General features: G+C 42.0%; 1 protein-coding gene across 1 annotated transcript in view; it reads left to right on the forward strand.

Moving 5' to 3' along the window:
* Positions 1–1145: 1145 nt before the first annotated feature.
* The window catches only part of pard6a (par-6 family cell polarity regulator alpha), a 30128-nt gene continuing 8319 nt past the window's right edge, over positions 1146–22954 (forward strand). Inside the window, exons 1-2 of the mRNA XM_080761029.1 lie at positions 1146–1722; positions 7432–7654. Of these exons, the coding sequence (XP_080617155.1) occupies positions 1618–1722; positions 7432–7654 (328 nt within the window). The 5' untranslated portion in view covers positions 1146–1617. The remainder of the gene's footprint in view (positions 1723–7431; positions 7655–22954) is intronic.

Raw genomic sequence — 22954 nt, forward strand, 5'->3', positions numbered from 1 at the left:
ACAATTTTGAGGTATACTTTTGTCTGAAATGTCTTTAGCAATCCCTTGAGATGAATCACCTCATTTTCAAGGGGGTCCGCAATTTACGAAATAGACAATTCAACCATACAAAACAAACCAAACTAGACAAAACAATATGTACAAAAACAAAACAACTGCGACAAAACAATAGTATACATAGACATAACACATGGACATTAATCATGGATCTGTTATAATGATGATTAGTGAAAAACATGAACAGGTACAGTATAGTCTCAAGATGAGAGGACAGCACATTTTTGAACAATTTAAAATATGTTATTGAATGAATATGGACAGGTAGTCACAATGAGCTTTAAGCAGATGAAGGTATATTAAAGTAAACCTGCGAGCAATGTCTAAGTTGATGTGAAGAAGTTTATGGTATCATAAGCTGTTTCAAATACTGTGGATAATTGAAGTGAATGCATTTCAACTTCAGCCAGTGCTGCTGAAGAAGGTTTGTTTTAGGAGCAGTCTGATAAACTACATCTGCATACTTGAACTATATAGTTTCTTTCTTACTGTAAAAAATAAAACATTTTCTGTTATGGTATAGACTATAGAACACCATACTGAAGGTGATTTTCCGGACTATACCTATGTTATCTATATGAAATTTAAATGATTTACTTTGTTGAGTATTTCCAATTTTCAATAGCCTTCTATACCTATTTCAGAGGCAAATATTGTACTTTTACTCCACTACAATTTTTTGAAACTTTTAGTTACTAGCTATTTTGTAGATTTTGAATAATATTACAAAACATGCATTAACATATTTGTGTGCTTTCTTTCATTACAAATATTTTGAATTGATATATTTGAAAACGACACATAATGACTAGCCTACTTTTACTTTTGGTACACTACATTTTGATATAAATAATTGTAGTATTTCTCCATTCATTGCAGTATTGGGAAAAAAAACGTGAGTACGTTTTTACACCACTGGATGCTGCTTGATGGGATCTATTCTTTCTAGGCAAGCGACACCGTCGTACCACGGATTATATAATACAGCACAACGGGGCACGCCCCGCCCATTTCGCATAGCTCCCGTTTTTTGCGTGGAGGAGAGAGGAGGAGAGAGCAGGAGGAGGAGAGCTCAGCTTGGACGAGGAGGTGTGAGACAGAAGGGAGAGAGAGAGAGAGTGAGAGCTGAGAGGGACATTATTATTACTACCGTGTCCGTGTGTCTACTACTGAGGAGGAAGGCAGCCACGGCTATCACACGGTCGGCCAGGCAGGCTAGCGAAACGCATCGACAGCAGTAGGACAGGACAGTCTGAATCGCGGCAGCCACCCGCACCTGTCGCCCACCACCCCCGGCGGCCAGACCCGGCTCGAGTCGATCGGGGTGTCCGCCTCCGGTTGTCACTGTCAGTGAATAATAATAATAATAATGCGCTGACATCGCCAGCGAGAAGTGACAGAAACGTTGTCCCCCCCCCCCCCCCCGGATTAGACAGATGAGATAACTCACAATACAGAACGGACAGCCGGGCGGATTCGACTACTATACTCTCTCCTCATCATCCATGTGTCCGGTCATTATTTCACCGAGGAGAGGAGGGACATAACTGCCGTTGGTGGATGATCTTCTTATCCGCAGTGCTCCAGTCGGACAACACCATGTCGAGGCACCAACGGACCCCGTTAAAACTCACCGCCGACAATGTGGTGGAGGTCAAGAGCAAAGTGAGTATGATCACAATGAGGGATAATCATGATGATGTTGCTGTTGTCTTTGCCTGTGCTGTGCAGTGTTTTTATTTATTTGTTTATTTATTTATGTAGGTGCACCGTCTAACCGTAGTAGGCTCCAGTCTGTCATTTATATGCCACCCCCAACCCATAGAGCTAACTGGAATACTGGATGATGGGACTGGGGTGCGTTTACTCGATAGAACCTCAAGGGCCATGCGTGTCATATGCTGTTGTTATGTACTATCTATAAAGTAAGAAGTACAGCATTCCTTCCTAATAATGATATCTTTGGAAAACCATCTCCCGTGGTTATACTCACACAGCTGTGTGTGTGACTGTGTGTGACTGTGTGTGTGTGTGTGTGTGTGTGTGTGAGTGTGTCATAATCAAAGGAACCAAAGGAAATATTGTTACAATATTGTTAAGTTTAGGATTTCTGCCAGGCCTATCTGTGAATAAAAAAATACTTACATTTTATAACCATGAAAAGACAACACTTAGTTATGCCATATCTTGATATTACGATATCCAAATTCCCAAAAGATCCAAAAGATTATCACAATATCGATATTATATCAACATATTGGCCAGCAATATGAAATAAGCCCACATAAGGGGTATTAGAAACATGCAGGGATCATCATCACCATGTTGGCTTGTGGTGGTCTGGTGGACATTTTTGTCAAAATTCTGTTTTTTGTAGACAATAATATTACCAGAAACGCATAAAGAGCTACCACTGAACGACCATAACAGGTCTGTAACTCTGAGAGTTTACAAATGGAACCCGCAATGGATCCTTACGGGTCCATTTGGTTCCATTTGTACACTCTCAGAGTTAAGGAGCTTCTTGCAAATAAAACATTTGAAAACCACTAAAATTACTCTTAATACATGCCATAGTGTCGTAAGTGTCATACATAATTCTAAAGAAAACCCGGAAACTTGACATTGAGTATTTCGGTTCAAAATAACAACATTATGGTGTGTAAAAAAAAGAAAATCTAAAATTTGCCACGGTCAACACATATATTGATTATATGATATTATACACTGTGTATTGATGATCCCTGAATAGCATGTCATCCTCTGTTATCACTGCCTTTAGCAAGCCGGCAGGCGGCAGCTGCTATAGGTTCTTTTTTACACCATTGAGCACCCCCCCACTATTGGATAACTAACTAACGAACGGCTATTGATTACTCATTATTTAGACTGGCAGCATCTCATCTCCACTGGTCTCTGAACATTCTTCTTGGTCGTTAATTCCCCCCACAGTTTGAGTCGTGTTATGCTCCTGTGTTTTCATATGGTTTAATTCCACATTCCACATGATCAGAACTCTCTCTCTGTTCTTGATAACATTGATATATTGTTTCTATGTTGAGCAATACTAAACTGAGAAAGAATGCCGGTGTGCACGCGCGTACGCACGCACACACGCACGCACACAGCCGTGAATTATGTTCAGCCTACAGAGGAGATCGTTTTCCAAGATATCAGGAATGTAGGTCTATTTCTACTTCGATAAGTAAGTAGGATGTCGAGAGAACGGGAAAAAAAAGATGGTGTCATTGGTTCTAACCCACAATTCATTGAGTAGCCACCAAACTGGAGAGAGAGGTTCCTTTCAAATCTGATCAAATTCCTTCTTAGTTATTTCTTAATAGATTGTAATGGTATCTGGCGAGAGGTGATATGTCCTCATGTCAAAAGGACTGGAGTATGTTCCATAATGAAGAACACCAACTCAACTATCACCTCCCAGAGAGCCTATAGAATGAGGAGGGAAGCAGAAGTGCCAAAAGAAGAACCTGTTTGTCCGCATGACACGTGGATGTTCTACTGGAGAGACCTGTTGACAGTCCTGTTGATATGTGTTATACCTGCCACAGCAACGTGTCAAAAAACAAACGCCCCTCTCTGGGGATATGCTACAAGTTCGACATAACCCTGATTTAGTCACAAACTCCTTTCTTTCCCTTCTCATCTCTCTCTCTCTCTCTCTCTCTCTCTCTCTCTCTCTCTCTCTCTCTCTCTCTCATATGCTGTAATAATTCTCTATCTACCTCTCTCTTTCCTTTTATTATTCATGATGTGAAACCACCCCAGCCACTCAATCTATAAATCTACAGTGCTTCAATAGAGCTAGTTCCCTTGTCTGTCCATCTGCCTATCGGTCAACAATCTGCTCATCATGACAGTGGTTGTTTGGTAGGACATTATTGATTGACTCAGACATAGATAGCCTACAGTAGTATACCTGCCACAGCAACGTTTTGTTGTTACTGGCAGAGCTGTGTAACATTTATTTGCCTCTTCTCTTGGCCAGTGCGCACTTGTAAAAGAGACTATGGTCTCAATGTGATTTTACTGGTTAAATAAAATAAATATACACCACTTATAGAGTGTCGCAGTCCCTCCCCCTTTCAGAACGACGAGGGCATAAGCTATATAGAGACATATATTTCCTATTTATCCACATACATGCACAAACCGGTATATGAACCTGAATATGGCATAATATATGCAGCATAGGCTATATTCTGCATTACTTGCCATATATTGGCATAATATGTTAATATATTTAAAATAAAACCATAGCACCACCATTAGACTTGTCATGTCGCACACCCCCTAGAAGGCACTCGCGCACCACAAGGGGTGCACGCACCACAGTTTGGGAACCACTGGACTATATGAAAGACATTCTAATGTAACGAAACATCCTACATATAATTAAGAAAACCTCTGTTCTGCCTGGTTCTCCTCAGTGGCTAGAGCAGTTGATCTGAATTTGCACACACAGGCATCGACCATTAGGCGTATGCACAAAACAACAACGCCCGTTTTTCACTTTCCCAAAATGTACTCTGTTTATTAGCAACTTTATGTCAACACTGGAGATTCGGAGTTCGGGCTATGGGACCTTTCGTCGGCTACCACCAGACTGTTGAACAATTAAGGCATGACCACCACCTGCATGACCACCATCAGGCTCGCCTTGGACTTTTGCTTTCTTCATGGACCTAACTATGGATTATACCAGTAAAGCAAAGGGCCGAAGCAAAGGGCCGAATGGGAAGGGACGGGGCCAGGGCGAGTACACAGGTGGCCCCGGTTGGAAAAAAATTGCGTGTGCACGGGCGTGTGCGCAAGGACGCTGGCACAACTGTGTTTTTTCTCGCTTTGTGGCAAAGTACCAAACCCAAATGATTAGAAATCAATAGTCTCTTGTCTACAGTCCTACCCAAAAGTAATTAACTCTGCCACTGTTCATTGTTTGAGCACGTGTCCACGCTGGCTCAGGGTTTACTGTGGACTTTCACACACAGTGGAAACACACACTGTGAGCTCTATTCCAGCTCAGAGATTCTAATGTTTACTGTGGACTTTCACACACAGTGGAAACACACTGTGAGCTCTATTCTACCTCAGAGATTCTAATATTGTCATTTAAACACTGTACTCGGCACTGGTTCCAAGTCGGGACCCATTTGTGGGTTGCGGACACATTGTCATTGGTCCCTATATTTTGTTTCCTACATTGTTTTTAATATAATAATAATAAAATGTCATGAATAAATTAAAGAAAAATCTAAGACATTCGATAAATTAGAAAAACAAATGTTTAAGAAGTAGTGAAAATAGCCAATCTACAAGCTCAAAATGTGGCTATGAGCTTGTAGATCTTCTATTTTCACTAGTTTGGATACTGGGCAAACATCTAATTTCTCAGGGGCTAAAAGGTTTGGGAACCACTGCTGTACTGTAGAGTTCACTGACCGGAGTCCCACAGGCATCTATACTAGGCCAGGTTACTTTCCCCCCTCTAGTCTGTACACCAATATATATGTGCAATAGAAGATCTACAAGCTCACAATAACGCATCCCATTGTGAAATATGTGTCACTCTATGTCTATGCTGTTGTAGCGCTTCAATTTCCCTTCGGGGATTAATAAAGTATATCTCATCTCTCATCTCATCTCATTCTTAAAGCATAGTTAAAATTAGATTTTTTTTTTAAAGCAAAGTTAAAATTATATTTGTTTTTAATGTTACTCCAACATTCAACCCCTGAATTTACCATGATCCACAATTTATATAATATAATACTCTAGTTTTAATATGTTATTTGGATGAACCTAAGGATCATAAAAAAACCTTGAACGATTATTATTGCAATTTACTTTTGGTCACCCCCCTTTTTTAGCTTACATTGACTGGCCTATTGGTCCCTGAACACATTGAGTCAGGTTGAAGCCGGGTGGAGCTATGCTGACTATTTCATGGTGTCACAAAAACCTATGGGCCAAAAGCAACGATGATAAGGTAAATTGGCCTGTCCCTAGAGGAGGAACAAGACTAACAGTAGTGTGAGCTAGAGAATATTCTTTTGCCCCGAGACAGAGACAGTGCTTAATTAATGGCAGAGCTTGCTGGAGCTCGGCTCCGGAACCTCCCTCCTGCACCCCAAACGTCTGTATTTAACCTATTTATTATTTTAGTTTCATTTTCAGGTCAACTAGGCTTCTTCCCGCTCATAGCTACTTCTATTTCCAAAATATGACATGGGTTGAATGATCAGATTGCGAGTACAAACAAAATAAACTTATTTTGAAATGGATGCCTGCTTTGAGAGGAAATAGGTGACTATGGGACACATCGTCAAGTTGCACAAATCGCACAAAGACACCCGACTTGTCGACTTGCTCAGTCAAAAACGAATATCTGATTGCTTTGCTGGGCCCAAATAAAAATAGACTAGTACATAATTAAGTAGTAGTAGAGACGTACAGTAGCGTTGATTGATGAGGTTGTCGAGTTGTCATGGAGGAGGCAACGACACACAGCAGGTATTTAGCATTACTATACTGTTCTGATGATGGGCCACCAGCCAACCACACGTGCCACTGCTGCTGCAAATGGATGCGTGCACGGATGCGTGCACCTATTGGGTGCTTCTCACCCTTGGGCGTCTTACTGGTATATGCATACTATATTGCGTTTGTGTTCTTACGGCCGGCTCCATTTTTTGCCTCTGCGCTCTGCAGAGAATTAAATAGCCTAGCTCACAGCACGTTGCAACTCAAGGCATTGAAAGCTTGTAGATCTGCTTGGCCTATGTTAATGACATGCCCAAACAGTAGGTTGAAACTTGGTTACAAATCGGGACACATCGGTGGCAATGCTGATGTCATCAAAAAAGTAAAATAATGGTTATATCATCAGTCAGGCTTTACAATAAAGACATGGAGGTTTAACATGCAGTGTAGTGATTCTATTCTTTTAAGCACTGTTAACACATCTAGACTCATATGCAGTTTAGTATTGATTTTGACAGCACATTTTGATTTAGTTTTAGTCATCGTCTTTTGAGTCATATTTGAGTCATCTGAAATAATTTAGTGTCAGCCTAGTTTTAGTCGACTGCATATCACAAGATTAGTTGACTAAATCTACAGTTGATTTAGTCTAAAATGTATTTGGGCAGGCCTTGATAGTGCTGTAATGTGAAAACGTGTCGCAGTGCGACGCGTTGTGAGCTTGTAGATTTTCAAAGCATAAACTGTCCTGTCTTTTAGTTGTACTGGATCTTGTACTGGTAGCTTAGTTTTTAATTCGTTTTTAAGATAGTTGACGAAATCAACGCTGATGCAGTTCCTTGGTAATGTTGTCTGTCTTTCGTGTCTTGGCAGTTCGAGGCAGAGTACCGCCGCTTTGCCCTGAAGAGAAACGGTCCGGGTGGCTTCATGGAGTTCTACCGCCTCCTGCAGACCATCCACCGCATCCCCGGTGTTGACGTGTTGCTAGGATACGCCGACGTCCAGGGCGACCTGCTGCCCATCAACAACGATGACAACTTCCACAAAGCCGTGTCCTCGGCCAATCCCCTGCTTCGTATCATTATCACCAAGAGAGGTAAGACAAGGCGGCTACTTTGCTCTCAATGCTGGGAGCAGGAAAATTCTTTTGATATTGGAACAATGGAAAGATTAAGACTCGCTCAGAGTGTTGCTCACGGTCGTACTTTGACCTACATTTTTTAAACATTCCACTTTTGAATGATCCTAACCTGAAGTCGATGCGCACTGCATGCATTGTTCACCCGAATGTTTTGTACACAACTGTTGTGAATGAATAGAAAGTGCACCAACGTGGGGGCGCCATATCAGGCCATATCAGGCCATTGCGCTGCGACGTAGCCTAAACGAATCAAATAACCAATAAAAATTAGCGTGTGTAGATCCCAACCAATAAAAGTGTTTGGGGCCGCGAAACCTCGCTCAAATAGAGACTCTGTGAGCGAATATAGGAGGGGTGGACGACAACGCTGCGCGGCACGTTGCCGCTCGCGGTACGTCAGCACTGTCATTGAAGATGAGACATGAGACATGTCTTCTAATGAGATTTCATCGTTTGCTCGCTCGCAGGAAATGCAAGCAAGTGTGAATGGGGCGTTACGAGAACATTCTGCCTGTTGTCTCTGCTTGCTTGTGTGTTGAGTGTGAGCCAGAGGCTCGACTGCTGGGACCTCTTCTCTTTGTTCACATCATCAAACACTCTTTATTCCCAGTAAATAACGCCACCCGGTTATTTATTATTATTACATGGCTTGGTTGAATGCTTGATTCTGATTGGCCAATCGCTGAATTCAGCGGTGAGTTATCTCTTGATAATGACCGCTCCGCTTTATAACAGACCGCTGCCTAATCAAACCCTCTGAGCACCAGCTGCGCGGCTGCGCCCCGCTTGATTTACTGCTGTTTCCAACATGTAAACACACACAGTGTAATTTACAGCTAAACATTGCTCTCACAAAATGTTTTTGAAAACATTTGAGCGAGAAATAGACAAAGCAGTACCCGGAGATTTGATCAACTCACTTCCTTGTTTTCCGACAGTGCTCCAGTCCTGTAGCTGGGCAGACGCAGCCAGCGCAAACGTATTATGGAATACTTTTTTGTTGTGTTTTGGGTCAATTTATTAATTTATGTTAGGTAGCCATGTAATAAGCGGGATAATATCTGGCTAGGTGGTCATTGTCGGGAGATCATTCACCGACAGGGAGTTTAACTTCGCCTCGGTGGTTAAACTCCTTGTCTGTGAATTATCTCCCGACAATATTATCCCTTACATAATCTCTCCCTCTCTCTCTCTCTCTCTTATATAGGAGGGGCTAGCGCCCCTCAAACAAAACGGAAAATACGTTTTAGGGATAAGGGGTAATGAAAATATAGGGCCCTGAAAGTGTACAAAAGGTTCCTATCTCAACTGTACCCCACCTTGAGGACCAGTGTTCTATAATCTCACATGCGTCATCTAGCTCTAACCCAGAGCCATGATGGCATCACATCTAGTGCACTGCTCCAAAAGCAAACACACATTTCCATGTTCCTCACACCTGAGGAAGGGCTGCGGCCTGAAACGTTACCACTTCAGTAAAGAAATACTTGGGAGCATAAAATGGTGTGTGCGGTTTTTTGAGTGGTGCAACCACTCCACGGAACAGCAATGTCCTTGTTCACCCGCCTATGTGTTGGTTCACCCACCCACCCATGCACCTATGTGACTGTGAGCACCAGTATGACTATTAGTATCAGTAGGGTCGCTGTTGTGCCAGAAACAGAGAGTGAGATAGTGCTGCACTGTTGCCTGCTAATGAGAGAGAGAGAGAGAGAGTTTTTTTCATTTCTTGATTTGTGACTTTATTTTGATCCAGCACCCAGCCTATATAGATGTGTGAGTCCTTTTTGGCTGTTTGTTCAGCCTCCTGAAAGTTGCCTGGCATTTTTCTTTACTATTGTATTGCCCAAATTTATCTAGGCAATATCTCCTCCTCCCCGATCTCTCCTTTCCCATATCATTCTTTTATGTCTTCCTCTCTATCTTTTCAATCTGTGCGTCTGCCTCAATCTAGTCGCCACTCTCATCTTACTTTCCATTCATGCATGTCTCTCCCCATCCATCTCTTTTGTGCACACTCTACAGCTCCTATTCAATAATTGTTACCCTGGTTTATAATGCATTGCAGTATACTGAATCCCTCTCCCTTTCTCTCATGCACGCACGCACGCACACACGTCGCACGCACGCACGCACGCACAATTTCTCTCTCTCTTCCTCTAATCTGTTATTGAGTAGAATAGGCTGGCATTGTTCAAGATTTACAGACAGATGAAAAAGTCTAATCAGATTAAGTCTATGGCCTCAGGATGAAGAATGAATTGTGGTTTTAGGTGAACGAGAGTAAATTAATGACAGACAGGAGGTCCAAAACACAGACAGACAGACAGACAGAACAATGAGTCAGACTTGAGAGGAGTTTAGTAAAAAGCATCTATCTGGCTGTTTCACAGCCATGGAGTGAGGGATGTGTTACAGTAGGCCTACACTCACGCACGCACGCATAAAATTACAATTTAGGCATTTAGCAGACACTCTTAATCCAGAGAGATTTACAGTAAGCAAGAACAAAACATGGTAATGAATCAAATACATAAAAAATAGTCATCAAGAATCATAAGAACCTGACAGTGTAATATCTATACACACATAGACGCACAGACTGCTGTCTACATAAAATGCTATCTAAGTTACATAAATTGAGCCTTTGCATACGCCTGTAAGGTCGTCGAGGCTAGGGCAAGTGCTACAGCAAGTGCTACGGGCTAAGATGGAGTTTGAAGAGGTGGCTTTTCAGACTATGGCGGAAGATTGGGAGTGAGTTCTTTGTCACACGTCACACGTTTGGATCACGTGATCACAAGTCTCCCGATGCGGGACGTACAATATTGGGTGAGTCTTCAAAGTTTAGGGAAAAACTCCAGCAGTCAAAGGGGGATAAATTATAATATTTAATATTTAATTATGTATAAAATAAGTTATATTTATTTAATTTAAGTATTTTTAACATGGTGCTACAGTACATGCATGCACGCGCGCATGCAATTTCAACCACCAGCATCCTGTTTAATAGAGCACTATTAAACAGGACTGTGAGTATGTGTGTGTGTGTGTGTGTGTGTGTGCTGCATTCAACAAACAACCAGCAAAACATGTTTCACAATCTCACTTCACCCCAAGACATTAGATTGAACACACGTGAACACACACACACACACACACACACACACACACACACACACACACACACACACACACACACACACACACACACACACACACACACACACACACACACACACACACACACACACACACACACACACACACACACACAAAGGATTATAAATGTTAATCTCTATTTTGCCTCAGGAACCAGCGAGCACCTCGTTAGTGCAGAGTTAGCTTGAATAATTACCCAACAAACATGTGCTTCTCACACATTTATTTATCCCTCGAGCAGAACGCTATTCATACTAAACACCTACATATTCACAACAGGAAGGAAAGCATTCTATTAGAGTTGAAAGGAAAACTGCTCTTAATAGCCATGATGGACACTTCAGGGCTAATATGTATGTCTCATGATGATGGACACTCCAGGCTAATGTCCACACATTGTATGTTGTGTAATGTGTATGTAGTCATTCCACGAAACCGGCACAATTTAGCCTTTTTAACTTTTTTTGACCGAAAGGTTTACTTACATCTTTAGCTACAGTATAAGAAAAACATAATTTCCCATCTCAGGCATTCAATTAATATTTGTATGTATTTTTTATATAGAATAATATAGTAACGGGGTTGAAGATTATTCACAGGGTTGTGATTCATTTACTGAAGATGGCCACTACTATGAGATTAAGAAATCAGATATATTGTTGAAATAAATAACAAACATAATTTTCACAAATAATTGTTTTCTATCTTTCTATCTTCATGTAACGGAGTTGAGCTGTTATGCTTTACGACTACATGTGAGAGTATAAATTACTCTAAAACATTGTAAAATAAGGTGTGGCATTGCCTCTTTCTGTAGCATGTTGTTCAGAAGACTTGTAGAATGCCACTTCCTGGTGATGTCACTAAAGGGCCAGTTAATTATTGTTATGGAGGGGAGAATTCATTGTGTAACGGGGTTGAGTGCGATTGGGGGACAGCGCTATATAATGCTATTTTAATGATTAATCATCTATTTATTCAAAAACTAAACATGACTAGCAATAAAGCACCAATAGATTTATACATGAATGGCATAATTTATGGATTTTTGTAAATCTTTAATAGTCTCAAATCCACTTTCATCGAAGGCCATTGGGGACATGAAAAAAATGCTTTCTTTCTACTGAAAGAAAGCACGGTCATTTCTGATATGAAGATAACATCCATGTAAATGTTGGTGACCTTAAAAGGTCAGAGGGACTGCAAATCGTACCGGTTTCGTGGAATGACAAAATGGCAAAAACGAAGCAGAAACAGCATATCTGCAAGCTTACAATGCGTCACTTGCGTGACTCTGAAAGTGTACAAATCAAGTGGACCCTTGTCTTCTCGGTTCAATTTGTACACTCTCAGAGTTTATAGGGTTATTGAAATATATCTATTTTTGTGGATCACTGAGCTCAATATGACAAGTGAGGCCATGCATGGTTTCCGTGATTTTTTAGAACTGACAAGGGGGTTGTAGGCCTAGACACACCCCTTAACGTTTCTGAAATGACTGCCAAGCACTGCCTCTTGAGGCTTATTGCTTTATTAACCACCACGTTAACACATTACACATTGCGTGACGGTAGGCTATGCATGGGGCATGGAAAAGTGAAATGTTCACAACACATGCCTCAAAGCCTCATCAAGCTCTCTGCTTCCATGTCAAGGCAAATGAGAATTCAAATGTGCTCCCTGCGCAGGAGCTTATCTCTCTCTCTCTCTCTCTCTCTTCCACATTTTACCTGTGCTCTTTTTACTTCTGCCTCATTGTCTCGACCTCAAGCCCCCCCCCCCCTCAGAGCGGCTGGGAAACGGTGCCCTACTGGCCAAAGCTGGAACTGCAGGTGGTCGGTTGCGAAAGGGCGCACAGCTGGGGTTTAACACAGAGCGCTCGTGTCGATTCAGATGAGTTAGCACTTCCACATTTTGGACTCAAAATCGAGAAAATATAGCGTTCTTCCGGTGCTTCAAACACCATTGAGCAACTTTCATCGAAGTGAATGGTGGTGGCGGCGGGGCTGTCCGCTCTCTAGATTACATATAACTCTATGCTCAACCTGTCAGCACATCTGTCTCTGTCACCGCATTCCTCTCTGCCTCTGTCTGTATGTCTGACTGTATCTCTTTCTCTAGCTCTATAGACGGTCGTTGGAGAGAGCAAGACCACATTGAAAGAGTGATTTAGCAAAGTGTGTGTGTGTGTGTGTGTGTGCGCTCGCACGCGGACACCGTGGTGTATACAGTACAGTATGTGTGTGTGAGTGTGCATTCATGTACAGTAGCCTATATCTTCTGTTTGTAGGCAGAATTGTGGATGTGTACTTGTGTGCGTGCATGTATGTGACATGCGTGGATGCATGTGTGCCTGTGTGTGCATGTGTGTGTGTGTGTGTGGGTGTGTAAACCAGAGAGTGTGTGTTTATGAGAGATAGGAGACCATCTGCTGTTAGACACCATTAGCCACTCAGTGGGATGAGCTCATTCTAAAAGGCTACATCAATCAAAACAACACCATTCACTGTCACCACTGTATGTATTGTGCGTACGTGCGTGCGTGCGTGTGCGTAAAATGTACTTCCAAAATTGGGGTGAAAGGGGTGACATGAGGTATGGTTTAACCATCCAACATCACAATAGTCTGCCTTTACCCAGCGTTAGTATTCTATTGTAATATCTTAATTACATTAGTACTACACTGGGACTACATTAGTACTACATTGCTAGTGCATTAGTACTACACTGGAACTACATTGGTATTCCATAATTACTACGGCACCTTTTGACTAGGGGTGTAACGATAGATTTGAACAGCGATACGATACGTATCACCATACATGGTTGACGATACGATAACACGGACGATATTGGTTCATTTATGGCAATAAATGTATGAATATGGATATAAATAAGCATACACAGTGATTCTCTGGCAAATACATGGTCATTATATTTGAACACATATGGACAAACCCGTACCTTAATCTTAAAATTGCTAAATACAATGCACAAGTATAGTATCGATACAATTTATTATTTGCATTGCAAAACAATTCAATACCGATTATTGGCATTGCAAAATTATACGATACAAAGTCAAACGATACGATATGTTGCGTTTACATTTCTATATTCGTGAAATTCAAATCAATATTTCGACCCCTACTTTTGACAGCTTTGAAATGTCCAATACCACCAAGACTAAGCTAATATCCTACTGTATGTGTGTGCATGTGTCCGTGTGTGCACGTGTGTGTGTGTGGGGTGCTCATGCGTGTTATTGGCCTAGCTACAGTAAAAATGCTCCATTTGTCCTTCACAACAAATGTCCACTGGAGTAGAACACAATAGAATCAAACAACGGCAGAAAATATGACTCTGGAGATGAGAAAAGCAGCATATTGTGTAGAATTGTACCAATTAAGTATAGTCTGGCTTACACACCTGGACCGAATCCAATGTCTGGGAAAGCCTCTTTGATGTCGAAGCGGCTGTATGTGCCCTCAGACCTTAAGGCGGGGTCGTTTCAGATGTAATGAATCCTGATCTATAAAACCACATGGTTGTTGTCATTTCCTCTTCTTTTAATCAACCGTTTTAGTGTCATTGTCTTTACATGTTCTTGCCAATTTAGTCCTTGCCAATATACCCCCTCCCATGTTTGTATATTATAGTCCCCGTCACTGGCAAGGGCTATAATATATCATCTAGCCTATCATCTATTCTAGACTGAGTGGCAAAACATTGAGCAACATGGGGCGTTGGACCTGGAAGCGCTTGTTGGAAATCACTCAAGGATCCTGGGTACCACCTGTTTCTAAATTGCCTTTAACTAGAAGTGTATGCTAGTCATTAGTGGACCCCTAATGTGCCATATGCCAACATGTAAGTGTTTCTCAAATTCAGCACCAATGCAGCATCCGAGTCTACAGTATATCCAAGTCTCAGTACTGTATAGTATACGTATACACACACAAATACAAAAATACGCAGACAGACACTCTAGACTTGAACATGTGACGTGGTGCGAAACGTAAGCTGTAAGCTGTTGCAGAGAGAGGTGCAAAAACATGCAACAGACTCTGGCTCTTATGTCAACTGATATGCCAACTGCACATGGAGACACTACGCTAACTGTATACCCGCTAGAAGTACATGGATGTACTTAGCGTGTGCGCGCGCTTGTGGGGGGTGGGGGCTGAGAAGAGCACACAGGGAGAGAGAGAGAGAGAGAGAGAGAGAGAGAGAGAGAAATGGAGCAAACTGGATTCTATATTCTTTCTGCCAGAGGGTTCAGGGGAAAATAAGCCTCCAGAAATAACTCATACGCACACATCACAGCTGCTCGTGTGTGTGTGTGTGTGTGTGTGTGTGTGTGTGTGTGCGTGTGCGCACTTTCATGTACAATATGTCATATGATGTGCCTCCTTCCATGCATGCATGTGTGTGCGTGCGTGCGTTTAACGTTGTACATAATTCTATTCTTATGCTACTGCAGCTGTCAGTAATGCAGCTTGCCCCTCCCACATCCTATCCATTGTCTATGGATGGGTGGGTGGGTGGGTGGGTGGATGAATGGATGTATGGACAGATGGGTGTACAGGTGGATGGATGGACAGGTGGACAGATGGATGGGTGGACGGGTGGATGGATGGACAGATGGATTGAAGGAGTCAAGCGATTCACATGTCTTAATGACTGTTGGTAGGGCGTTCCACATTTTGGTGGCATATAGGAGCAAAATTAATTTAGTCCCTTGTTTGTGCCGAATCTGGGTTGTAGTAATGCAGGAAGAGAGAGAGGATGAAATCAAATATTAATAGATCAAATACAAAGACAGAAGAACAGATAGACAAAGAAATGTGTTGCTGTTAAAGAAAAATAAAATGTTGGTTTGGTTATCGTCTCATAAATTATGTTTTTTTTTTGTGTGCCAAGATTTAGGGCTGCACAAGTTAAATGGGGTTCAACGATTATCTTTGCCCAATCTCTAATGTTACACATACCGCTATGCTCTTCTATGCAGAGACAAATCAGAATAGCTGTGATTGGCTTTCACGTTTAGCCTGAATAGATGATACGTTTCTGTTTCATGTGTGGGGCAGATGGGCTTGTTTGGGCACGGTTAGCTATCTACCTATCTATCTCTCACACCTTTTGGATGCGTATCCAAGGTTCCTACTGATGAAGTATTATTAAAATGGCCATGAAATTGCTGCTATAGTTTAAAATATGTCAATGCACGCTAAATGAACATTCTAGGTGTAATTTAGTTTGGATGTTTGGGGAACGATTTGTCTTGTGTGCGTTTGATTCGTCTTGTTTGTGACGAAGGCTCAGGTTGCTGAATCTGACGCCAGAGCATTCCACCTGCCCAGTGTGCCAAGGAAGGCACATCAATCAGTAGCACCTTGTCTGACTAGAGTAGATCAAAGTGTGTGTGTGTGTGTGTGTGTGTGTGTGTGTGTGAGAGAGAGAGAGAGAGAGAGACTGGTTCCACTTGACTTGAGAAACAGGTATGCGTTGAAGTATGCACCCCATCACTATAACATAGGAATCAGTCAGCCAGCCAGCCAGCCAGCCAGGAGATGGGTGGGGCCACAGAGGTGCAGACAGATATGACTCAAGAGAACAAAGACACATTGTAGGTGTGAAGATCTTGGCCCTGTCAGTTATCACTGTGGAACATTTTGACCATGGAAGGAACAGGTATAAGATGATAAACAGTTTAAAGGAGAGTTTCGGAAAAAAAAACACAAAAAAAACATGCTGAGCGTTCCATACCAAATAGAGGGTATGCGCGTGACATCATCGTACCTGGAAGTTATGCGGAAACGCCCACTGAGTGGCAAAAAACTACTTTCTGGCCTTGACAGCCCATTCATCCAAACAGAATTGTTTTAAACAATGTTTGTCACGGTTAAAGTCAGGAGAGCAAGTTGTAGGACCCAAATGCAGGAGGATGCAGGGGCAGAGCAGGTCATTTAAAAAAGTTTAATAACAAACAAAAAACTAGAATACAAACGAAAGACTGGAAGCACAAAGGTGTCAAGACAAGACACACGCAACACACCACAATGAACTAACAAGGAAACACTGGGATATAAATACACAAGGACACAGGTGAACACAACTGAAGATCAACACTGGGATAGGCTGGGGAACTAACAGGACAAGGTGGAAACACTAGGCTAATCACAGTACAGGTTGACAAGGCAGGCAAACAGTAACAAGGCAGACAGGAAACACTAGGAACAATTCTACAAAATAAAAGCACACAAGGGAAAAGCAAAACTCAAACAGGAACTAGGAAACCACTTTCTGTCAAGAAATGCCCTGCATTTGATTATTTTTGTGTCAGAGTTTGGAAGTGCTTGTTTTCAATAACACAACATTTTGCTGCCTCCTGCATTATGTGACATTTAGAAACAGGTGGTACGCTGGACGGTTGAGTGATTTCCAACGAGCGCTTCCAAACTCCAACACTCCATGCTGCTCAATGTTTTGCCACTCTGTCTAGATGAGGAGGATGTGTCCTGATGGGAAAATCATGCATGTGCATACTCTCTATTAGTGGATTTACCGCCCGGGTGGATCAACCGCTATAGAACTCTTATTCAATCGTGTGATTTGTTTTAGTTTTAGTTTACATCTGTTGTAGATGATATGACAGGTTAGTCCATGCAATGTTGTTGCTGCACTCTTCCTGTTCTACGTGGGCTGACCCCTCCTACGCTTTTCTTAAAGGACCAGCACCCTACAGTATATGTTTTATTTTATTTGATATATATTGTTTTTGGTCAATATACATATTATCAACATGATTTTGTAAAAAAAAAAAAACAGTTGGGAAGAAATTCCCCTTTGTGCTAGGAGTTCTCTACTATGAATGCTGAAAATATAATCGAACAGAACATTTTTGTCCAACAGTGTGACTGCTAAAGTTTACCACGTTTTTGATGCAGTGCAAAAAGGGAACTGCAAAGAGAGCACACAAGCTTTGCATGCTCGCACGCATGCACACACACACACACACACACACACACACACACCCCCCCCCCCCCCCCCCCCACACACACACACACACACACACACACACACACACACACACACAGAGAGAGAGTTGTTGGAGTAGTTCTACCTACACCTTGATAACAGATACTGTAAACACAGGGTTGTCTTGTCGTTCTGTCTATGTTAGTGTGGCTGTGCTATGGCTGGCAGGATGCGATGCAGTTACCCCTCATCTTTCAACAAGCAGCTATTCATGCTCCATCTCGTTAGTGGAAGACAGAGAGCGTGTTGCATGTGGAGCAGACAGTGTCAGCAGGTCCCTCCCTCCGATCACAGGTGTTTGGGTTAAATCGGGCTCTCTCTACACCTGCTGTAAATCCAATATTGCCCTCTCGGTCAGGACGCTCTGCGGTTCAAAGCTATCCTGAGCAGCAACGTTGCATAACCCCACAGAAGATGTATATATTTAGTCTACAACGCCACCTCGCAGACTCTCAGCAACCCGTTCGTTGACAGCAGATGTCCCTGCTGACGCTAGACGGACGACCTGGCAACAATCGCAGGGTAAATGTGGGCGGCCGGCCGTGCCTGCAGGCCTGAAACTGATGTAACAGGAATGAGATAGAGAGAGAGAATGAACTACAGTAATTATCCCAGGAGGGAGGGAGGTGTAGTTACTATGGGGTCAAATTAACATATCGTCTCTGCTACAGTACTCATGCTGCTGTAGCCAAAAACACTTTCAATGTGGCAACCCTATGTCCTTATGCAGTACTATAATGATTATAGGTATAAATAAAAAAATCACCCGTGTGACATTCTGTACTCAACCAATCAAATCATCACAAAATGTCATTCCGGCCAATCACAATTTGCGTCTTCACTTTTCTGTCCTCACTTTTGTCTTCAATGTTCAAAGTTCAAAAGATTTCAAACATTAACAAAAAAGAAAAGTGACCAAATTGCAGATCTACAAGCTCACAACGTGTCCTGATAATAGGCTTAAGTGTATAAGAACACAGCAGAGCAGCGACGCAACGCGCAGCAATTAAATGAAATGAAATCATTCAGAGTGACACCTGACCAGAGGAGGTTTTAGATCAGGGTTCACAGGCACAGGCCGAGAATGGACTCCTCATGGAACTCTGAATGAACTTGGACTCCTTGAGGATCTTAGAATGTATTTAATTGATTGAATACTTTATTAACAGTTTGCACAGAAAAGTACAGTTCAATACAAGGTCTGCTAAGAGGGTTTAAAACCCAAGAAAGCCTATATGGCTTGTTTCGGATCCATTCACCAATCACCATTTACAGTAAATGTACATGGATTTCTCTTGAATGTAACTCAGAATTAACTTGGACTCCTTGAGGATCTTAGAATGTATTTAATTGATTGAATCTTTATTAACAGTTTGCACAGAAAAGTACAGTACAATACAAGGTCTGCTAAGAGGGTTTAAAACCCAATGAAGCCTATATGGCTTGTTTCCATTCACCATTTACAGTAAATGTACAGGTACTTGCTGCATTAGGCAGACAGCATTGTATATTTTCAAGTAGTCGTATAATGTTATTGGATTTCTTACTTTGCATATCCCCTCATATGCTGCCTATTACCTTGTTCTCAGTAAAAAGGGGTAGAGATATAGGCTTGGAACACAAATAAAAACTTTAGGGAAAATAATAGATTTTGAAATAGTCAGCACATGGCAGTATAGTAGTTCCTAAAACACAGTTCTTTATTTGAGTTTCGGTGTCCATGACGTTCTTTAGAACAAAGGTCTTTAAAAGCATGACATAATCCTTGACATACATGCTCAGTGTGACCCATGTCCCCATTGCTAAATTTATGCTTTGCACACCAGCAGGTGTATGTATAAATCTCACAACGCATGGCGAGGCCACCATGTTGAATCATGAAGTCAAAATGAGGTATGCTTGTACAAACATATGGCCGCACTGCACATCCCAGATGGTGCAGGGCATAGCAGGGTTACACGCACGCACGCTCGCACGCACACACCAGGCAGGCATAGGGTAAGTATTTATATTATGTCTAATAGTCCATTATGAGTCCTTCAAATAAATAATCAGAAGTCTAGTGAACCCCACCATACCAATGTTGCATTATGACATCTAGCCATCTGATTTACCCACCTGCGGGTGGGTTCTATCAGCGTGTATAGAAATAAATATCACTCGGGTCTGTTGATATTATAAATATACATTATGACGTTGTTTGTTACCATACTGTGAACGTACACAACAGCGTGGAATGTACTGTGCATATAGGATATCATGGCACATAGGAAATGAAACCTCTTTCATCGTCGTTGTGTTCAATACAAAACAATATACACCGGACGGTTGCCTCCTCTTGGACAAACAGTGTTGGGTCTGAATCTCTCATCTGCAGCATATTGTGAAGTGTTATCATTTAACATCAGCAAATGCTAACTACAGAATTATTATGTTCATAGTTTCTAATAAAGTACATATTTTATACCATGCACATACTAACAACAGAGGCTATGCCCGTGAGATCATCGTACCCGGAGGTTATGCAACTCTCAGGCCTTGACAGCTCATACATCCAAACAGAAAAATCTGATCTGATTGTATTAAACAATGTTAAACTCTAACACTAAAATGCAGCAGTACGGAAAGCATGAATTATCCTCTATCTGCAAAGTTTTTACATATTATGAGCTACTTTCTGTCAAGAGTGTCAGAATTTGGAAGCGCTCTTTTTCAATAAGGCCACGTCCTGCTGCCTCCTGCATTATGTGCAACTTAGAAAACAGGTGTTTTTCAGGAGCGCTTCCACACTCCAATTCTCCATGCCAGATGAGAGGTGAGATCGAGTGTCCTCACTGTTGGAAAAGTGATGATGTGCATACTCTCTTCTATACTTAACCACTAAAACCCTGTTTACTTGCCTGGTTGACCGTAGTCCCCCAGGGGTTTGTACTAAGCCAGAGAGTTTTTGAGTGGTGCAACCACTCCAAGGAACAGCAATCTTTAACTCCATCTGTACCGATAGCTGTTAGCATAAACCCCAGTTCCCAGTGCCAGCATACACGTTCACTTTAAAAGACGGTGTTTGCCCACACCCACACACTCACCACACACACTCATCATTGGAGCACAGTCAGCACACACTCTTTACTTTTCGTCAGAAGCTTTTACATGGCGGCAGCGTCGCGGTACAAACTCACAAATTACATCCAAAATGTGGATGGCAGAAAATCCACCAAGGACAGTGATTCTAGAGTCGTACTTATGGAGGTTTGAAAATCCTCAATTCCACTGGTTTGCACTGTGAATATATTTGCAATCCCATAGTTGGAATGGTGGGGCGTTGCTATAGGAACCGGACCAACGTTAAAAGCTTCCGTAGGCATCAACCATTATATAGACGGAGTATACGTTGGGGTATGTATATATACGGACCTGGGATATGACGCCACCTAGCGTATATATAAGGACTTGGGGAACTTTAGTTTTACGAAGGTTAAAAAGCCAAACAGAAATGTAACAATTAATGGTCAAGTAAAATTTCACAATCGTGAAAGCTCAAGTGTTCACAGAGGGGAGGTTGATACATTATTTATCTTTGTACAGTGCGTGTGTGCGCAAAGGGCTTAGCAGTGTCTATACCTTGAGGCTTCAGTCTGGTTTTTCCTTCTGTTGTTCTGTCTGTCTGCCCAGTACCCAGTCAGGAAACAAACACATGCACGCACGCACGCACGCGCACACGCGCACACACGCACACACGCACACACACAAAGCACATAATGGTTGTACATACAGTTACAAGAGCCTGGACTAAAGAGAGAGGGTACGTGGTGTGTGTGTGTGTGTGTGTGTGTGTGTATGTGTGTGTGTGTGTGTGTGTGTGTGTGTGCGAGCGAGCGCACAGCCGTATATTAGGGTAGTTCTCTCACCATTAACGCTGATGTCAGTGGATCAATACGGCTGCTCAGAACAGACGTGAACCCCCCCCCCCCCCCCCCCACACACACACACACACACACACACACACACACACACACACACACACACAATAGAGATGAACAGAGGAGGAGGGGCTGAGATGATGAGAGGAGAGGAGAGGAGAGGAGAGGAGAGGAGAGGAGAGGAGAGGAGAGGAGAGGAGACTGATGGAGACAGATCAGAGGAATGTTTTGGGAGGAATGCAGCAGGGCAGGTATTTTTCTCCAGCAGAGACAGAGAGGCTGTCTTGGGTTGGGTTCTGTTGTCATACGGCCAACAGGCGTAATACTGGAATCATTTAGTTTATGCAGTCAGTCATACAGATAGACTGGGTTGTGCTTTGAAGCAAAAGAAGCAAAGATTTGAGTTAAAAATGTTCGCTCTGAAAGAATATATTATATTCCAAATTTGCGCCACATTTTCATGATTTTTCAAAAATAGCAGACCTACAAGCTCGTAGCACGGGACTCAGTGCCGCGCTATCAGCTTAGTAATAAAGTAATAAAACCAGGAAGTGTCTTTTGCCATTCAAACATATTCACCGGTCCTGTCTCTCTCTGCAGAGAACAGTCAATCCAACCCTCCATTTCATGTATTTCTACTCTATATCTAGCCTCTCCTACATCTTCTCTATCAGGGCTATGACAGTTTATCGATTTTAGCAAAATAACAGATTTTCAAAATATCTGCAAACAATGGATTGTGATGCTATTCATTGTAATTTCCAGTTTTAGGTGATAAGGTAACCACCGAAAACTACAACATTGACGTCAAGCCGCGGTGGCAATCCACTCACCGCGCTTACCCGTACACATCTCTGTTTTTACTAACCAAAGGTGGTCACCTTTTCAACTGGAGCATGAATAGGCTTATCACACTATTAAAACACATGTGTAAAAATATATATTAGATAGCTTTTCTTTTGGCACACATTTTTCATAAAAACAAATACCATAAACATTTAATTATTCAAATGGAGAAAGTAATCGATAGAATGATGGCTCAAAAGATAATCAATATAGTTGCTTATTTCCCAATTGACCTTGCCTTCATTAACCTTTGTCCTTTGACCTTTTGTCCCTCTGTGACTTACTT

Source organism: Protomyctophum bolini (genome assembly GCF_963924005.1).
Source record: "Protomyctophum bolini genome assembly, chromosome: 4".
In the NCBI taxonomy this organism is placed as follows: domain Eukaryota; kingdom Metazoa; phylum Chordata; class Actinopteri; order Myctophiformes; family Myctophidae; genus Protomyctophum; species Protomyctophum bolini.